Here is a 17103-nt window from a genome sequence, read left to right as displayed (position 1 = left end):
CACATAGTAGTGTGTCGTGTAGTAGTCTACAGCATGGCGCCGAGTGAGACACAGGTGCTGCGATGATTGCGGAGAAATTGTTGTGACCGAATGTGATCTGTGACTCTTGGCAGGGCGCGGGAATCTTATATTTGTGAAAAAGGAGCATTTTTTCTAATACAAGACACCCTGAAAAATAGGCCCTGACAATAGAAAATAGTACAATGACCGCAGATGACCCAAACAGAACACGCGTTCGTTTCGAATTACGCCAGATCGAACAGATCAATTTCTTAGGTCTTCTTCATATCCTTCCTGCTGTGTCAAAAGTGTCCAATTTTGACCACCAGACGGATCAAAATGACGGGAGAGGCGGAAGCCATTATGTTCATGATTCAGCAGGTGTTTATCCTGTTATTCATGACCCAGGTTTTCAACCAGACGCGCCAAGAATGTATGCATCGCAGGAGGCGACTGAGGCGGTTGACGTCAGTCAGCTGTAGTCTACTACAGTTTCTGTTTACACCCGGTTCGAATTCTCATAGAACGTCCGCTGAACTGTAGTACTACAGCCTCGGAGGGTGTAGTAGACTACAGTAGTAGACTACACTTCGTTTCTGTTTATACCCAGAAAAAATCTGTAGTCTACTACAGTAGTAGACTACGATCTGTAGTACTACAGATAAAACTACAAGTGTAAATCGTGCCTTACTCCACAAGCCAAACCGCCCTCAACCCGTTCCCAAAAAATTCCAAACCTCCCGTCCACCCTTTTGAAATATTCGATCGCTAGCAGAGCCGACCAGTAAAGCTAAGGTCACATTTCCACAAAGGGGCCTGTCCGGGCAGCTTTTGGGAACTGAAAGTATGATATAAAAGGCACCAAATTACACAAGACGTAAAGAGAATAGCCGTGGGCATTATATGTGTATATTTTTACGTATACATTTCTATTTTTCGTTTTCTCAAGCTGCCCGGTCGGGCCCCGGTTTGGAAATGTGACGTAGGCCTAAGGCTTTGGTCACATTTCCAAACCGGGGCCCGGGCGGGATGCTTTAGGAAATAAAAAATCAAGATATATACCTAGAAATATACACAAATCATGCCCATGAATCATATTTTGACACAATGTGTATTTTGATGTCTTTTACACCATTCTTTTCGCTCCCCAAAGCTGCCCGGCCGGGCCCCAGTTTGGAAATGTGACCTAAGCCTAACCAGCCACGGCGCCCACAACAACTATTAACCGCAGCCCACCTTGCCTGCGGTAGGGTCTATGGTCGGATATGTATAAGAGAGGCTTAATCAATGGGTACGTCTGCGTACAAACGATTGTTTTTGTCTAGACGCCAATCCGTGTGAGGACATCACCGGACTCTGGTACAACAACCTCGGCTCCCAGATGACGCTGGTGCAGAACGGCACGATCATCACCGGCTTTTACGGGACAGCGGTGGAGTCTACCCAGGTACACCTACATGTACATGTCTATAAAAACTCAAAAGCTGGAGATTTTATACTAAAATCCGCAGTTAAACTAAGACAAAACTATTGTTCAAAGCGATGCGACATTGATTTATCTAGCTGACTATATTCTGTAATGTTTCTGTCAGGTCCAAAAGCTACATATATTCTAAACTAAAAAAAACTTCCACGAGGCAGGAAGAGGCTTTAACAAACAAGGGGATCCCAAATGTTCTAAATTGTTTGTAGTGCTTGGTCTAGTGTAGTTCTTCACTTTATCTTGAATCATCTAAGACGAAAGACTTTTATGGGCCTACAGGGGGCGGCAGGGAACTCGCCACCTGGATTGGTGATGTCCAGGTCTGTGGGAGATCCTCACGGAACGTTTGCCTGGATCGTGAACTACAGTCGGTCCACCTCAGCATGGACAGGTAAATATCATATGCTTGTAACCAAGGGAACAAATTAAAGCAGCACGCTTGAGATGAAATCGCATCAGGCTCGTAGAACATAGGATATTCATCATTCACCCGGACGGGAGACCTGGCGCATATGAAAGGGTATGTCACCCCGTAAGGGGCGGTATGACCCCGTCGTGTGTTAACATGTGCGAACATGTGCGATCACGTCGACCGATGATGTATGTTCGTCTGTATCTCTGTGGATCTGCCGCTACCAGCCCAAAGCTGCCTAGGTAGATCCGTGTAATGAGTTGTATCATTGGCAAGTAAATAAATAAATAAATAAATAAATATTGGAATTTCCTTCTTCTTCCAACCAGGAGCGTCTCTTACCTGCTTATGATGTCGATGTCTATCAGGCATCTTCCTCAGAGCTTCTGACTGGAGTACTGCTTGCGGCAAGAAGCAGCACTCCAGTCAGAAGCTCTGTCGTCTGACAGGTACATATTGAGTTTCTTTGTGCTATCCACAGCCCAATGCGTCATCTGTGGCGGTCATGTTGAACTCCATACCACATGGGTGTACCGCCAAAAGGTTGACGGCTGCGATGATCGCTGGCTGGCAGCCCGGGTGGGAGAGGACACCTTCACACGCTATCCACAGACGGCCACAGGGCCATTGCATGGCCATCTTTAAATGAACCTTGAGGTCTCCCAAAAGATAATAAAAAAGACTCAATTAAAGTCAATTGCATGCTTTGTCTCGTTCCTTTTAAGTGTGTGATCGCTGCATATTTTGTTTACTTTGTTAACAGTTATCTATTCAGGATCAACAAAAAGCAAATTCTTTATAAGTCCTCGTTTCAACAACATAGATAAAAATATAAAACAGTTATAATAAGTGAGACTTTCATAGAAATACATGTTAGTAAAGAAAAATAAGGGAAACAAGAAAACCTGGCGCAACTGTCCTCACGAAAAACTACCTGTACAGTCACTAATGTGAACAATATCGAAAGAAAATTTTGTACGTATGAAATTCAAATAAATCCTTATAGCAGCGAGCTGTTGTAAATTTAAAATGTAAGAGAAAAATGATAGCGGTGTACTTCTGTGGCTGGTATACAAATTAAAGTATTAGAGGTGGTACTTCGTTTTCCACAATGATAACTGTAGCATAAACAATACAATAGTCTTTATTCTTTTTGAAATAGATGGTGGTTTAACTGAGTAAAATTAGACAGTTACTGTATTCTGTTCTGTGGCATCCCGCATGCTTCTAGTACGGTCGGTGGTGGTGATGATGCTCAAACAAAACGCTGGAGGAAAATTTGCGATAGCAAGCAAAATCTGGCAAAAGAAGTAAGTTTCCTTGGGAAAAAAAGCTGACATTTGAGATCATAGCAGACATCTGGCGGAAGATATCCGGGCGTGTGTAGTGCCAAGTTCACAAAGAGGGAGTATAAAAGGTTAGGTCAGTTTTCAGTGATCGAGATTAAAGTAATTTAAGCTGATACGCAACTCCGCAAGTCGGTATTACCAGTTATGCAGACTCAGATAAATAAAATGGAAAGTTTATTTGCAAGGTCTTGCTCGGGGGCTAATTGCAACATAGCACATACAGAATACATAGTAAACATACATAAAACAAGATACTTTAGCATAACAGTGGTGACAAGTAGAAACTTGTGACTACTAGTACTCTAGCAATAATATGGTCTGCTAAGAGCTACGATATATAAAGCATTTGAGGTTTGACTTCTTTTCTGGAAACAGTGGAAGACGAAGTGTCCCACTTTTTCTATGATGAGTGGGTTATGTTACTTTAACAGGGTTATAGTTTTGTTTTCGTCAGTAAACGTTTGGATTTTTTTTGCAGTTTTGCATGCCTCTTCAAATAACTCTTTTATATTTCCTGTCATGAATAAACATACATAGTAAAACAAACTCTGAATAATTCGGCCTGTTGGTCTAGGGGTATGATTCTCGCTTCGGGTGCGAGAGGTCCCGGGTTCAAATCCTGGACAGGCCCTGAAGTCTCATTTTTAGAAAAGAATTCGTAACTTTCTCTCTCTGGATATTGTCTTACAACTCCACCGGTAATTTGATGGGCCGATCTGAAAATACTACTTCCAGAGACACAATGGTCCATTGAAAAGGAAAGTGTAGCAATTCGCGTGTTTCATCTATTGGATATGTTGCAAATCGTTTTAGATACAGTCATAGTGACTTTGGTCATATCATCTATCTGACGGAGGTGTATTTCACACATTCATCTAACAATTACATAATCTAAATTAGTCTACTCCAATGCCAAAATAACAAGTCTATCGTACCTGTAGCGCCCTCTTCCGATTCAACTGAAAACTTCACGACAGTACACAACAAAACATAACTTATACCAAGGAGGTTATATAACCTCCTTGCTTATACCAACTGTGATTGAAACTTACTCGGTAATCCTGAAGCCAGCAAAGGATCAATACTCACGTTACTTAAACGACATGTATGATACTTCAGAAAGAATGAAGAAACTTAATCATGCATACTCAGTATGTGACAAACTGAAGAAGATGGCATGTTGTGGGCTTTCTATCCTCACCCCTTTCATCATCATCGTTCGGCTGCAGCGAAGGCGACTGCAAGCCTTCTCCTGGAGTTCCGCCTATCAGCAGCGAGCTGGCGAAGCTGCCTGGGGGTGATCTGGCCATGATGGTCTCCCATTAGCCGTTGGACGTACTGTAGATAAAAAGTAGGTTGGCGTCCCCGTCTAGGTCTGCCATGAAGAGGGACGTAAAGTGCATACAGACTGACAGGCTCATCCTCAGGCATGCGCAGAACGTGTCCAAGAAAGTTCAGCTGCCTCAAGCGCACGAGTTGTGTCAGCGGCTTTGTTTTGGTCATATCGTAGATTGTGCTGTTAGGTACTCTATCGATCCTTTTGATGCTCACCCCTTTGCAAATAGTGAACTGTTCTCTTCAACTTTGACCCCTCCTACTAACTACAACTCCAAAGTCTTTGTGCGATTATCCCTAATAGACATAAAAGAAACTTAGACGCAAATTATCATCTCATGTCAAGTCAACAAACAAAGAGACATACGTACGAAGGGAAGGGACATCGCCATTTTGGATTTGACGCAAAACTATTCATAACACATGTTTGATTTCATATATACCATTGGATAATAAGAAAAAGAGAGTATCAGACGTTTCAGAAGTAATTCAACTTCTTCATTCAGTGAAAATGAAAGAGCTGACTAAATAACTAGAAATATATTTCACGTAACGTTAACTAGAAATATGTTTCTTTGTAACTAGAAATATAGCATGGATGTATTATGTTCCCTGTACATCTAAAACATACACTATGTATTTTTCTTACTTCCAGGATCGCGACAACAATATCAGGTCGTCGTTTTACGAGAAAGCCAACTGTTGGCCTGTTTACTTCTTTGATGATGACAACCTTCTGTGACAGACTCTATCTCTACGGCTTCTTTCCCTTTCAAAAAGACACGGAGAACAGATCCATCCCTTACCACTACTATCATAGCGACTTCGTCTCTCCCATCGTACCAAACGCAGGTGGTCATCACAATATAGGGCCTTGGAGTACAATTTTCACAAGGAGCTACACAGTCGGGGCGTTTATAGGATGCATGTTGGTCCATGTACAAGTAAAAGATAGGCAAATGATGTTCACTCGACTCTAAACTGCCAAAGCCTAAGACACGTATTTTCTAGTCTCCAAGCAGACCCTACGGTGCCTTAGAGATAGTATCAAAGATGGCCAAGGACTAGTATATCTCTGGTTGCCGTTTGACTCCCTTTGGCCGGCTATGCACTTTTGCCAGCTTTGATACTATCTCTAAGGCGCCGTAGGGTCTGCTTGGAGACATGATAATTAAAAATGAAACGGAGCCTTTACAGATGATAGTCATATGAAGTTATAAACATAAACAACCTGCCTGCTCGCCCAAGTGCCTAGGCCAGGGAGAGGCCCCTTGCTCCTCTCCGTTTCTTCATATTGCTCTGAAAGGTTTCCACTGGCACTGCCAGTGGGTCTACTATCAAGGAATGGTATATATTGAAATAAAAAGCACAACACGACAGATGACATATGGAGTTTGTTTCATTGTATTATACGCATGTAAAAGGAGACTTCTGTTTTGCAAAAATACCATTTAAAATCTTGTACTCGAATTATTCTACATTCTGTAATGAAATCGATGTACCGTATCTGAAGCGCCCCCTTTCATGTCATCTTGGAACTTCAGATTAGTTTTCTTAGAGAAGGATGGATCTGAAGCCAACTGCTTTCTTTTGCAACCTGTGTGATGTAGTATCACTTTTATGCAAAAATTTCTATGGGATCTGATTCTATAGTATGCCTTAAAATAAATATGCCAAAAAAGCAGTTACTCAAGCAACTGGATATGATTTTGGAAACTGCCAGATATTTCAACTAGAATCCGTCTGTGACACTAGTTTTCGTCAGTGACACTGAAGTGTATTTTATACCCTTACTAAAATAAATAGATATTCGTAATGTTACATATAAGTAAGGCCACAGCAAGTAAATTTTATGGATGACATCAGCGCGCGCATTAATTTTCGCCTGATTTCAGAAAAAAAACAAGATTTTTTTTCTTCTGCGGGGATGGTCAACATAACGATAAAGTACCAAAATGAGCAAATATATTGTGTTGTAGCCTACTAATTGTACTTGTAGAAGTGACATTTGCGAGGTACCCAGGATTAAAAGTGTAGAAATGAAACTTATTGTATAGTTGTCAAAGTCACACGAATATGAAGCAATGAGTGTGGTTACCAACTTTGTTGGTGATGCCAATCTACCACAGTAGTGTCACTTTTACCACACCAGTACATGTCTTAAATACAGGAATGAATGACTCTGATACCATGTTTGTCCCTTTAATTCTTTTTGCAACAGTCATCACAACTTTATGGTGCCTATTTTTGAAAATGTAGCCATCTTGTTTTTTTTCACCCATCTTGTTTTTTTTCGCCCTATCGCACTATTTTTGCAGTGTGCAGAGGATGTCATCCATAAAATTTACTTGCTGTGGCCTAACCTGTACATGTGTGACATAGTAAAATTTCTATTCAAAGCTTATTGTGCGATCTACTTTTGTAGTATGTGATTCGCCGCTTTCTATAACGAAACTAGCAAGGATATAGAAGCGTGATCGAATCCATATCAATGTGCGGATTCGAGTTTTAAGTCGTAAAGATATCAAGACGGCCTGTTGGTCTAGGGGTATGATTCTCGCTTTGGGTGCGAGAGGTCCCGGGTTCGAATCCCGGACAGGCCCGTTTTCATTTTAGTTTCTAAATTTCAGAAAAGGAATACCTTTAATTTCTCACATATTTGATTTCATAACATTTAGATACATTTTACTGGCTACATAGTTTATACAGTAACAGAAGTAACGGTAGCAAAAATATGATAATCAAAGAATTATAATCATTCATAAATACGTTGCCGCCAACAATTGAATAGCCTGAGAAAGTTTTAATAAAAATATAAAAATAAAGTTTTAATAAAAATATAAAAATAAAGTTTTTATAAAAATATAAATATAAAGTTTTTATAAAAATATCTTAGAAATTAAAATTTCTAAGATATTTTTCAGTCTCAAGGAGTGCAGTGTGTGCTGGTTTTACGTAGCTGTCGACAATGGGTAGAAAACATCATTAAAACGTAATTTTACTTTTATCAATAATAACATCATGACTGCAGATATTGTGTTTTAGACATCGGCAATGTCAGGGTTTAGGCAACGTTCACTCCTTCTCCGTCACTGAATAAAGAGACTCTTTTTACACAACCATTGCTTTATTCTCACCGACGTTTCGGTGACCGTCTGTCATCTTCTTCAATGCAATTCTGACTGGTTCACATTGTACTGCAGGACAGGTGTCGCTGCTCACAGTTCAGATGCGGTCACGAAACGTAAAGTATTTACATACGTACAGGCAGCTTTATGCTATCTCCTTCTTGTACATGGACCAACGTGCACACTGTAAACGCCCTGCCTGTGTAGCTCCTTATGAAAGTTATACTCCCAGGCCATATTATGGTTACCACCTGCGTTTGGTACAATGGGCGAGTTGGCGAGGCCGCTGGGATAGTAGTGGTAAGGTATGGATCTGTTCTCCGTGTCTTTTAGAAACGGAAAGAAGCCGTAGAGATAGAGTTTCTCACAAAAGGTTGTCATCATCAAAGAAGTAAACAGTCCAACAGTTGGCTTTCTTCTAAAGTGACGACCTGATATACTTGACGCGATCCTGCAAACAACAGCAACAACAGCATAAAAATGAAACCGCTGACTGACTGTTGTTGAATGTACAATCAGCACAATATATACATAAATGGTGTATTTCATATTTTTTATAAACAGCTTCTGAAGATTGATAGCAATGTGGAAAGCAGTAGTCATGTTAATGGAAGCGTTTCAGGTGGTGACACGTCTTCTGGTATGAAAATGACATTTAAATTTGTTTATGATATACAAATATATCAGATCAAATGATTATTGATTACATACCAATTACCTTCAACAACAACTTACCGATTAACACTTCTGTCGGATCTAATCATTCCAATAATCCTGGCCTTGGTGGTGAGGAGCGTGAACGATAAGTTGTATTGAGCAATTGCCACCTGGAGGTGTTTACGTGACTCTTTGTCTATTAACAGAATAGTATCTTTTATTCCACGAAGGCGACCCTCGTTCACATCCTCACTACGATTCTTAAGCTTAGCAGACTTTTCCACGAGTCTCGTCGTTTTAGGGCTTACAACCGTCATGTTGGTCCGTCCGCCGACGTCGTTTTCGAACCCTGAGACGCCCGGTAAGTCCATTCGTACGACGAAATCTTTGGAGTCAATCTCAGAACCGCAGTTGCTTCCAAGGAGGATTCCACTGTTGCCCACGAGAGCGCACGTCTTCTGGTGTTGTACGATGTTTCTTGTCTTGCAATTTGATGGACACTTCCTTTTCTGTGGCGGGTTGCCCAGCCAGCTCAAACGAAAGAGACTGTAGAGACTCAATCGCGCTGTAGCAGTTCTGTAATTGATATCACATAGTTTCTTCACCAAGCGCAAGAAGTAAGGGTATACTCTATCTGGAAAGGGTTGCAAATACATCCGACATTGTGTCAAGTCCTCAGACCCCATGATCACATGACTGATGTGACACTGATGGACGACTAATTACCATTGATCATTGAGATCATTGAGATATCATTCGGATACCTTGGGGATCATTGGACGACCAATGGCAGATCATTGTCTATTGACCTTGCTGATTTAGATTTGAAGACTAAGGAAATCATGGAAGGATCACTGACAGAAAGAAGGAATGTAGGTCAGATGGGAGTCTGGAGGGGAGATCCAGAGAGGCGAGAGCCACTCCTGGAGGGAGTTGGCCATGTGACGAGAGAAGAAGAATAAAATGCACTCATATCTAGATCGTGTGTCTTGTGAACTTGACTGAGAACCTAATAGTTCTATGACAAGTCCGTAAGGATATACCACATCTTACGATTACGTTCAGAAGTTACTGGCTGTCTTATCTGAGTAAGCCTATAGATAGTCTTAGATAGCAAAAATTAAGTTCAGTTCTGATAAATATAGAAAAAGACACAAAGAGACATACCGTACTTGATCCGCTGCCGTTTTGTTGTAAACCCAATCCGATGTAGATGTTGCGTCGTGTAAAATCTTCGACATTCTCGTTTTGCTTTTCGATGTGAAAGCTTTCAAGTTTTTGCCTCCAGAAACGCTGTTGTTGAAAGGCATCGGTAGTGTCCTACAGTGTATGTTACATGTATACACGGTGTTAACTTCAAGTCCTTCATATCATTAATGTCTCATTCACGAGTTACGCGTTTACACTGTAAGCAATATAAAAACACTTGTCTTATACGGGCCCCTTCAAAATGAACGTACAGAGAATGTACCATGTCATTAATTCTTTGTTGAACACACTTTCTACATATAGTCTTTTTCGTTTATAAAGAATCAACAGCAAAAGCCACCAACAAGAAGAAATCATCATTATTAAAAAGGCATAATTTTTCATCACCAGACATCTTGTAAAGGGTTTGCATGGTTAATGACTGTTACCTCAGGATGTAATTTTCTTGACTTTTGAGCAGGAAAGTCGCCAACAGAAGACAGCATGTCACTACCAGGAACGTAAGCTTCAGACATTGGTTCATGGCGCTGATGATATTGTTCTTGAACCTGGGAAAACAATTATATCTTGTTATTATGTCTTACACCTGTCTATAGTAATGCTGTCGTGTTGGTTCTTTTTAACGTTTTAATTTTGGGCCCTTTGATTTGTTTGTTTGTGTGTGTGTGTGTGTGTGTGTGTGTGTGTGTGCGCGCGTGTGTGTGTCTGTGTGTATGTGCAATTAGCTGAGTATGGCACTCAGACGGAGATTCAAAGAAAAGACACCAAAGCCAAGACTCAAATTGCTTAATAATTCCACTATGATAATAATAATAATCACCAGGTGTATTTTGCCAGTCAGTAGGTACCCAAATTATGAGTAATGAGGCTGATTAACGTGGTCGAGGCACCTCCTCGAGCACGGGACCCCCGTTTTACGTCCCTCCCGGAAGACGATTTCGTGGAAAACTTCGTGAGGCTACAGCAATCCGGTCAGTCCTTGGTTGGTCTTCCATCCAAGTACTATCCGGACCGCGCGTTGCTTAACTTCCGAGATCGAGGGATCGGGTGTATCAACACGCCACGCATAATGTGAGGGCTGATTTAAAAACAACAAAGACTTTGAACTTACCTGAACCGAACTTAGCTTTTCCACGAAGACCTTGATAGTTGAAAAGTGAGGTCAAAGTTGCAGAGATCAGCTCACTATTTTCAAAGGGGTGCGAATAGACGATATACAACAGGGAATCTAAAACATAGAGCAAAACGTCGACCAACCTTCTAGAAGATCTATGTCAAGATGGTGTAAATGGGCATCCTCATATGGGTAGTTCGGAACGTTGTGTAACATGCACGTAATGGTACTTTTGTCTCATTCATTTGTTGTAGAACATTCTTACGTTACCCAGATAGTATCTACTACTAGCTTTAGTATGTGGTACATTTTAAGTCAAATTAGAATAACAAAGAAAAAGTATAATTACAAAGGTGTGTTTCCAGATTTGACTCAGCCCCAGGCAACAAGCACATTACAGTACAGTACTAATAATGGAAGAAACAGACGGTGGATGTACTTTCTAATGTTAAAGCATACATATCATGACTTTTGGCTTTGGTACATTGTGTTTATTTTTAAATTTTATCAGTATTTCATGATTTGTTAATGTCAATATCGGAAATTCAGGTAGAACAAAGGTATGGATGTTTCCACATGATGCACTGAACCGGCAATTGTATGTCAAATGTCAATGAACTTTAAAAACGTCTGTGTTGCCTTGGACGGAAAGGTACAGGCACCATATATATACTTTCAGAGCACACGTAGCAAGTAGTATTATTCAATTGACATATTAGTATGTACATGTATCTACCTGTCAAGAACCTGACACGGATCGTCGTGAAAAAGCCTCATAAACTTTATTTCTCAAACTACTCGTTGTGCTTTTGGTCGTTGTCTCCATATACATTGTATTGCCATTTTTCCAGTGTCGTAAGTTATTCATATAGAAGCTTTACATGTAATCAATATTACTTTTCGAATGATATAACTCTCTTTAAGACAGCTAGAAATAAACAGAGTTAGCTTAACTGACTAAGGTTAAAACTCCAAGTTTATAAGTAATTCAAAATAGTTGGATAAGATTTGTGTACCTGTACGCCACCAGGGTAGAAATAATCCCCAAGCAGATCTTACGGTAGCACAAGTTAGTATCAAAAGCTGCCAGAGGAGTGAAGCCGGCCTAGGAGCGTGTCTGACTCCCTTTGACCAGCTATACCTTAGCCAGCTTTGATACTATCTTATGCAACTCGTAAATTGGCCTGGAGATTATGTAGAAAGAGTATTCTAGCTTTAAGTTTTCTACCATTGAAAACTCGTGACCAACACAAAATAAAACTTAGCCTGACAGACCAGCTTTTCCTTCATTGATGCCTTGAACAGATAACGTTTTAATGCATTCAGATCACATTGTTTTCCGTACTTTAATTTAGTACTAGTGATCGACGTAATTCGTTTCACGGTATAGTTGAATAGAGATATTTCAGTCGTCGGGATACAGGACAGTTTGCTTCATATAACAATTCTGTTGTGAGTAGGGAAAGAACCGTTCTCTCAAGATGGAATACTTTGTTTCCTGTATCAAACCGTCTATATAAAAATGCGTTAGATAATCAAACATAGAGCAGTATGATATCTGCGGGTTACAGTAAACACAGTATGGTTTTACAGAGTCCATAAACTCATTGTTTCGGTGCCTGCTTCCCTGGTACTTCGATGGATCAATGTGTTGGTGTTCTCCAACAGCTCTGATTGCTCTCTCGGCTTGAAGAGCGAAGTGGCATTGCACCGTTCGCTTGATGAGTTCACAATCTTCTCTACCAATGTCAAAACCGGGACTCCATCTTGATTCGTTAATTTTCAAAACAGAACCGTAAACAGAGCAAGCTTCTCCTCTCAATAAGTGATCGCAATGTTTCTTCATCTTCGCGTTCACGTGTCTGAAGAACCCGAGTTCTCCGTTGAAGTCATTGTCAGCTTGTCCTATTTTGTTCCAAAGACTCGTGTTGAAGTATTCGTACAGAGCGTAGTCAACGTAACTCCATTGTTTGTGTTGTTCCTTCTGGAGTTTTGGCAGGTTATGTTGTCGCCATGTGTAGCTCCGAGTATTCGCTACGTAATAAAGGATATCCTTCAGCGTCCAGCACATCTCACGTTTTAACAAAACCAACGATTCGTCAAAATGTTCCATTATCATAACTAAGGAAAAATGTTCTTCGATTTGGCGAACGAACGCTTTCGATTTGTGTTGTCTTTGAACTTGATCTTCGAGAGAAGGTGTGTCCATGTTTTCTTGCATTGAGAATCCGAGATCCACTGCTACGGAATTCCTGGTGAAACAGAAGGGATAGCGAGCACCGTGGCCGCACGCCATGTCGTATTTCCCAGGATTGTCCAAGAATTTTGCAATGCCATCTGTTCCCTCTTCACTGATATTGAACTTCTTTGAGAGTTTGTAATAATTCCATACTGACTTCAACTGGCTGAGGGGTTCTCGAAGTATTGTGATGTAGACTGCATTGCTAGAGAACATGCTGTGAAACTTTTGACTATCGAATATGGTATGGTATACCCAGATGTCTGCTTTGCCCTTATTTGGCAGCGGCATGAGATTCTTTGAAGTCATATTACGTGGATATGCTATGCTGCTTTTGAAGGGTTTTGGCAAAAGGAACGTCAAATTCTTCCTGTATCCAAAAACGTTGATCACATTTTTGACGGTGTCTCCTCCAACTTTGTGATTCTTGGCGAGGGCGATGTGCGTTTTCACCTCGCACTGTTGCCATGGATACGTCTGTGAAATAGGCTGTGATTGGTCCTCCAATGACCTATCATGACGTACAAGATCATGGAACCTGTCAGAGTCCCTGCGACGGGTTACGTGCTCTGGATGATGTCTATCACTAAAACACAAAGGAGTAGTTTGCATAGGTTATCAATGATCATCAACCGGTGATGGTTTTGTTTCTCTGTAGGCCTCTCTGTAGACTGACAGATAAATAGATAGATGGATGGATAGATAAAGAGACAGATTATAGATAAACATACATAGATGAATAGATAGATACTCAATGATTAGATATTTGATATACAGATAAGTAGATACTATAGGTTGATAGATACATGTATACACACATACATAGAAACATAGAGAGATAGGTAGATACATAAAATTTAGATTAATAAAGTTAGATGAATAAATATATATACACATCGATGGATAGATGGACAGACAGAGAGATAAAGAGAGTAAGAGAAAGAAATAGAAGGAGAGATCTCGAGGGGCGACAGGGGAAGGGGGGGTGGACTAATGCTAAGAAACTCTAGAAGCCCTATATATACTCTATATATATTACAGTAATGTTATAGATATAGAGTTTTATGTAAATTTGTCTTGTACCACTGTAATTTTATGATATTTGTAGACCTATGTTATCAGCTGTGCTGCCTATAGGTCTGTGTAATGTACTCGTCGCATTTTGAATAAATAAAAAATCACAGTAATGTGTTAAAGTTCATAGTACAAGTAGTAAGAGGAGGAAAGAAGAGTGAGAGGTTGTGGATGGCAGCAACTGGCTGGTAGCACTAGACAATGGGAAATAATGGCGGCACCTGTACATGTACCTTGCCGCAAGTTCTATATGTGAACCACGATGATCATTATGGTGATAAACAACTTAGATTGTAGTAGAATACGGCAAGAACAATGTACATATTTGTTAACGGCTTACCTGGTAGTAAGGAATATGACAATAGCCATGAAAATAGCAAATATCAGGAGCAAGTTTCGTCGTTTAAATCTGAAAAAAAAAATAGATACCAACGATGAGTTCAAAGAAAAACTGATGAATCAAATCAAGTTTCGCAGATTCAAGTTATACAGAGGCACTTTGTGTTATACAGTAGTGGTTCGACGATAATTCGGTAATTCATTATGTGCATTTCTGAATCAAAACCGTCATAGGTAATGTTATATGTAAAATTTCTGAATAGCCAAATAACACACATACCTCATGCTTATTGCGATGTACAGCTAAACCCCGGTTATCCGGATACAGTATCCTAGGTTCAGCAGTGAACACGTTTGGTCCTGCAAATTAGAATGTGTAAAACCTTACATTGGAGGACTTAGTAATGTTATATTCTATGTGATAGTCTGTCAATGCAGGGGGAGGGTGGAGATCAACATTTTGGTCACATCGCATGTCAAGGTCTCCACAATCAAAACAAACTCACAGCTCTCTTAACCTTTGAACCCCATAGTACCGGTTGGACCACTGTATACATGCTTTACGTTGTTAGGCATTCTAGGCCACGCTTGCACCACAAGCTACTCTCCAAGCAGAAGTTGGTGGGGAATATGTGTGACCTTCTTATCGTAGTTCCAGTTTTCTCTCCAACAGCTGTAATTTTTTAAAAACTAGTTTGCAGAGCCATTAGTGGCCACTTGAAGCGTATTTGGTTGTTGTTTTGCTGCTTAACACGTCAAGTGTTATTCAGAATTTGTTGTTAACCTTACTGCTCAAATGTCACAGTGTATCGTCCAGTTGTATCGGTGTTTTTAAGTATTTCAGACACCCCGTGGATACAGTTGAATAGTCCGATGTTCATGCCAAAATATTTCGCAAGAACATGTAGATTCAACGTTAGGCGCTGTTGCTAGCCTTCTTGAATTTACCGTTATAAGCGTGGTGACAGCCCACCGCTGATGATTGTGATCTCGCCGGTCTTGCTAAATCCACTATTACGCGTTGCAGGCCCTCCTAAATTTACCATGAGTCGTAACGAGCCCAAGCACCCCCCCCCCCGCACCCCCATTCAGATAATCCATTAGGGCAAAGCAAGGTCGCCTGGCGATGTAAATGAGCCCATTTGTTACATAACCCGACCCCAGATTAGCCGCAGGCTCACAGAATCTCCAGATCACCGCAAATCACAACAAGACATCCAGATTGTCCAGAAAAGACGAAAATCCTCCTAGAAACCAACGTATTCTTTTGACAAAATATTTTGTTTATGTTTATGAATCTTCATTGTTGATGTAAACATACAACATTATAGTTTTTACAGAAGTAAAAAAGGACATAAGGTTCACCCCACTGGTCATTGGCCTCTGACACTTGACCACATTGCTTTGATCGGTTTGAACCCTTCATATATGTGTATACGTGCTTCATCCAAGCAGCTCGACTGGTTGTTGAATACTGATTGATTTATGACAGAAGTCATTATTAGAGGGTCAAAACGGCTTGCACACACCCCTGTGGTTTGCTACGTGCTGTGGAAGTCTACAGAATTCAGAGTATATGTGTAGGTAAATCAGTACCTACATCAGTACCTGAAGTGAAGACCGTGCCAAGGACAAGTCTCTTTGTCCTAAGGGTAAGTTCTTAAGCTGTTTGTCCATTACAAGCATCAAACAACTATGTTAAGGTCGAAGTACATACATTAACGTGTTTGTTTCTGGTATATCCTTCGTCTTTTATATATCTTAGTGTTTCGTATAATCAGACGCACAACTCAAATTTAGGGGTGTGATAATGAACTGTGTGAATGCTTACATAAGGTCCTCCAAAGTTAGACTTAGTATAATGACTTCTTAATCTTTGTAGGGATTTCATAATCTTGGTCAGGATCTTGAAAATAAGTTTCCCAGTGAAGCCATGGATATTCTTAATAACACATCGTAAAATACAACAAAAGATGTGACCAAGATAGATAAATTAATGTTACATTAACAGAACGTTCTCACACTAGAATTCATCGTTTGATTTATGATAATTACCCGGTATAAGCGTCAACACCTTCGTCATGATAATTACAGACGGGGAGTGCAAGCCCTCGGGCCGGATATGAGGCCTATGAAAATTAATGTAATGTTGTCGATAATTGTCTGAAAAATTACGTTTTTAAGTAGAGATTTTTTTTAAAATTCTACATTTCAACAGTAGTGATCCTCGAATAAAAAGTGAATGCGCGATCCACTGGTAGTTTTTTAAACATCATATCGTGATTGCACAGACATATACAAGGCTTTTTAGCACAAGTATGTCAGTAAACAAAACAAAGGAGTACAAAGGACTGTGAACCAGTCACAAGTGCCCTAGAGCAAGGACGTTCTATCTCATAGGAAGGTGACAGACAGTCACCGAGACTACGGTGGAAATAATAACAAGTAACTGTTGTGTAAATTGTCTTAATTCTGTGACTTACTTGATAAAAAATTAGTAGTATTGACGGATGTTACAGACACATCACAATGATTCGCACGATGAGCACGACCTTTGGTTTCCTGTTGGCAGTAAGCACTCTGTTCGTGACCTTACTTCTGTTCCTCACACACGACGACGGCTTTCTCGCTATCACCAGAGCCAACACCACATCGAGGTAACCATTTCAAACATATTTCGTTTGTCACCTCCACGTCACAAGTTGTTTTCGAGGTGTTCTTTTCTGTCATGTTTGAATATTTGACACATTTGCAGTTCACAATT

General features: G+C 40.4%; 2 protein-coding genes, 1 long non-coding RNA gene and 2 other non-coding genes across 5 annotated transcripts; 3 read left to right on the top strand and 2 right to left on the bottom strand.

Annotated features, from left to right (window-relative positions):
* The first annotated feature begins 1289 nt into the window (after positions 1–1289).
* LOC118425074 (fibropellin-3-like) lies at positions 1290–2592 on the top strand. The gene is made up of 3 exons (XM_035833893.1): positions 1290–1447; positions 1763–1874; positions 2377–2592. Exons 1-3 carry the CDS (start codon positions 1382–1384, stop codon positions 2538–2540), a joined length of 342 nt encoding a protein of 113 aa, XP_035689786.1. The 5' UTR covers positions 1290–1381; the 3' UTR covers positions 2541–2592.
* Positions 2593–3803: 1211 nt separating this feature from the next.
* Positions 3804–3875, top strand: Trnap-cgg. The gene has a single exon. It is a non-coding gene; the product is annotated as a tRNA-Pro (tRNA).
* Positions 3876–7110: 3235 nt separating this feature from the next.
* Trnap-ugg lies at positions 7111–7182 on the top strand. The gene has a single exon. It is a non-coding gene; the product is annotated as a tRNA-Pro (tRNA).
* A 1366-nt stretch (positions 7183–8548) lies between these two features.
* LOC118424676 lies at positions 8549–11046 on the bottom strand. The gene is made up of 4 exons (XR_004832231.1): positions 10685–11046; positions 10002–10121; positions 9532–9684; positions 8549–8940 (listed from the first exon to the last, which is right to left on the bottom strand). It is a non-coding gene; the product is annotated as an uncharacterized LOC118424676 (long non-coding RNA).
* A 451-nt stretch (positions 11047–11497) lies between these two features.
* LOC118424597 (galactosylceramide sulfotransferase-like) lies at positions 11498–13468 on the bottom strand. Its single transcript, XM_035833237.1, has one exon. It carries the CDS (start codon positions 13233–13235, stop codon positions 12093–12095), a length of 1143 nt encoding a protein of 380 aa, XP_035689130.1. The 5' UTR covers positions 13236–13468; the 3' UTR covers positions 11498–12092.
* Between the last annotated feature and the right edge of the window lie 3635 nt (positions 13469–17103).

This window comes from Branchiostoma floridae, chromosome 10, assembly GCF_000003815.2.
Source record: "Branchiostoma floridae strain S238N-H82 chromosome 10, Bfl_VNyyK, whole genome shotgun sequence".
NCBI lineage: Eukaryota > Metazoa > Chordata > Leptocardii > Amphioxiformes > Branchiostomatidae > Branchiostoma > Branchiostoma floridae.
Note: the sequence above shows the minus strand (reverse complement) of the source record. Positions and strands in the feature narration are given on the sequence as shown.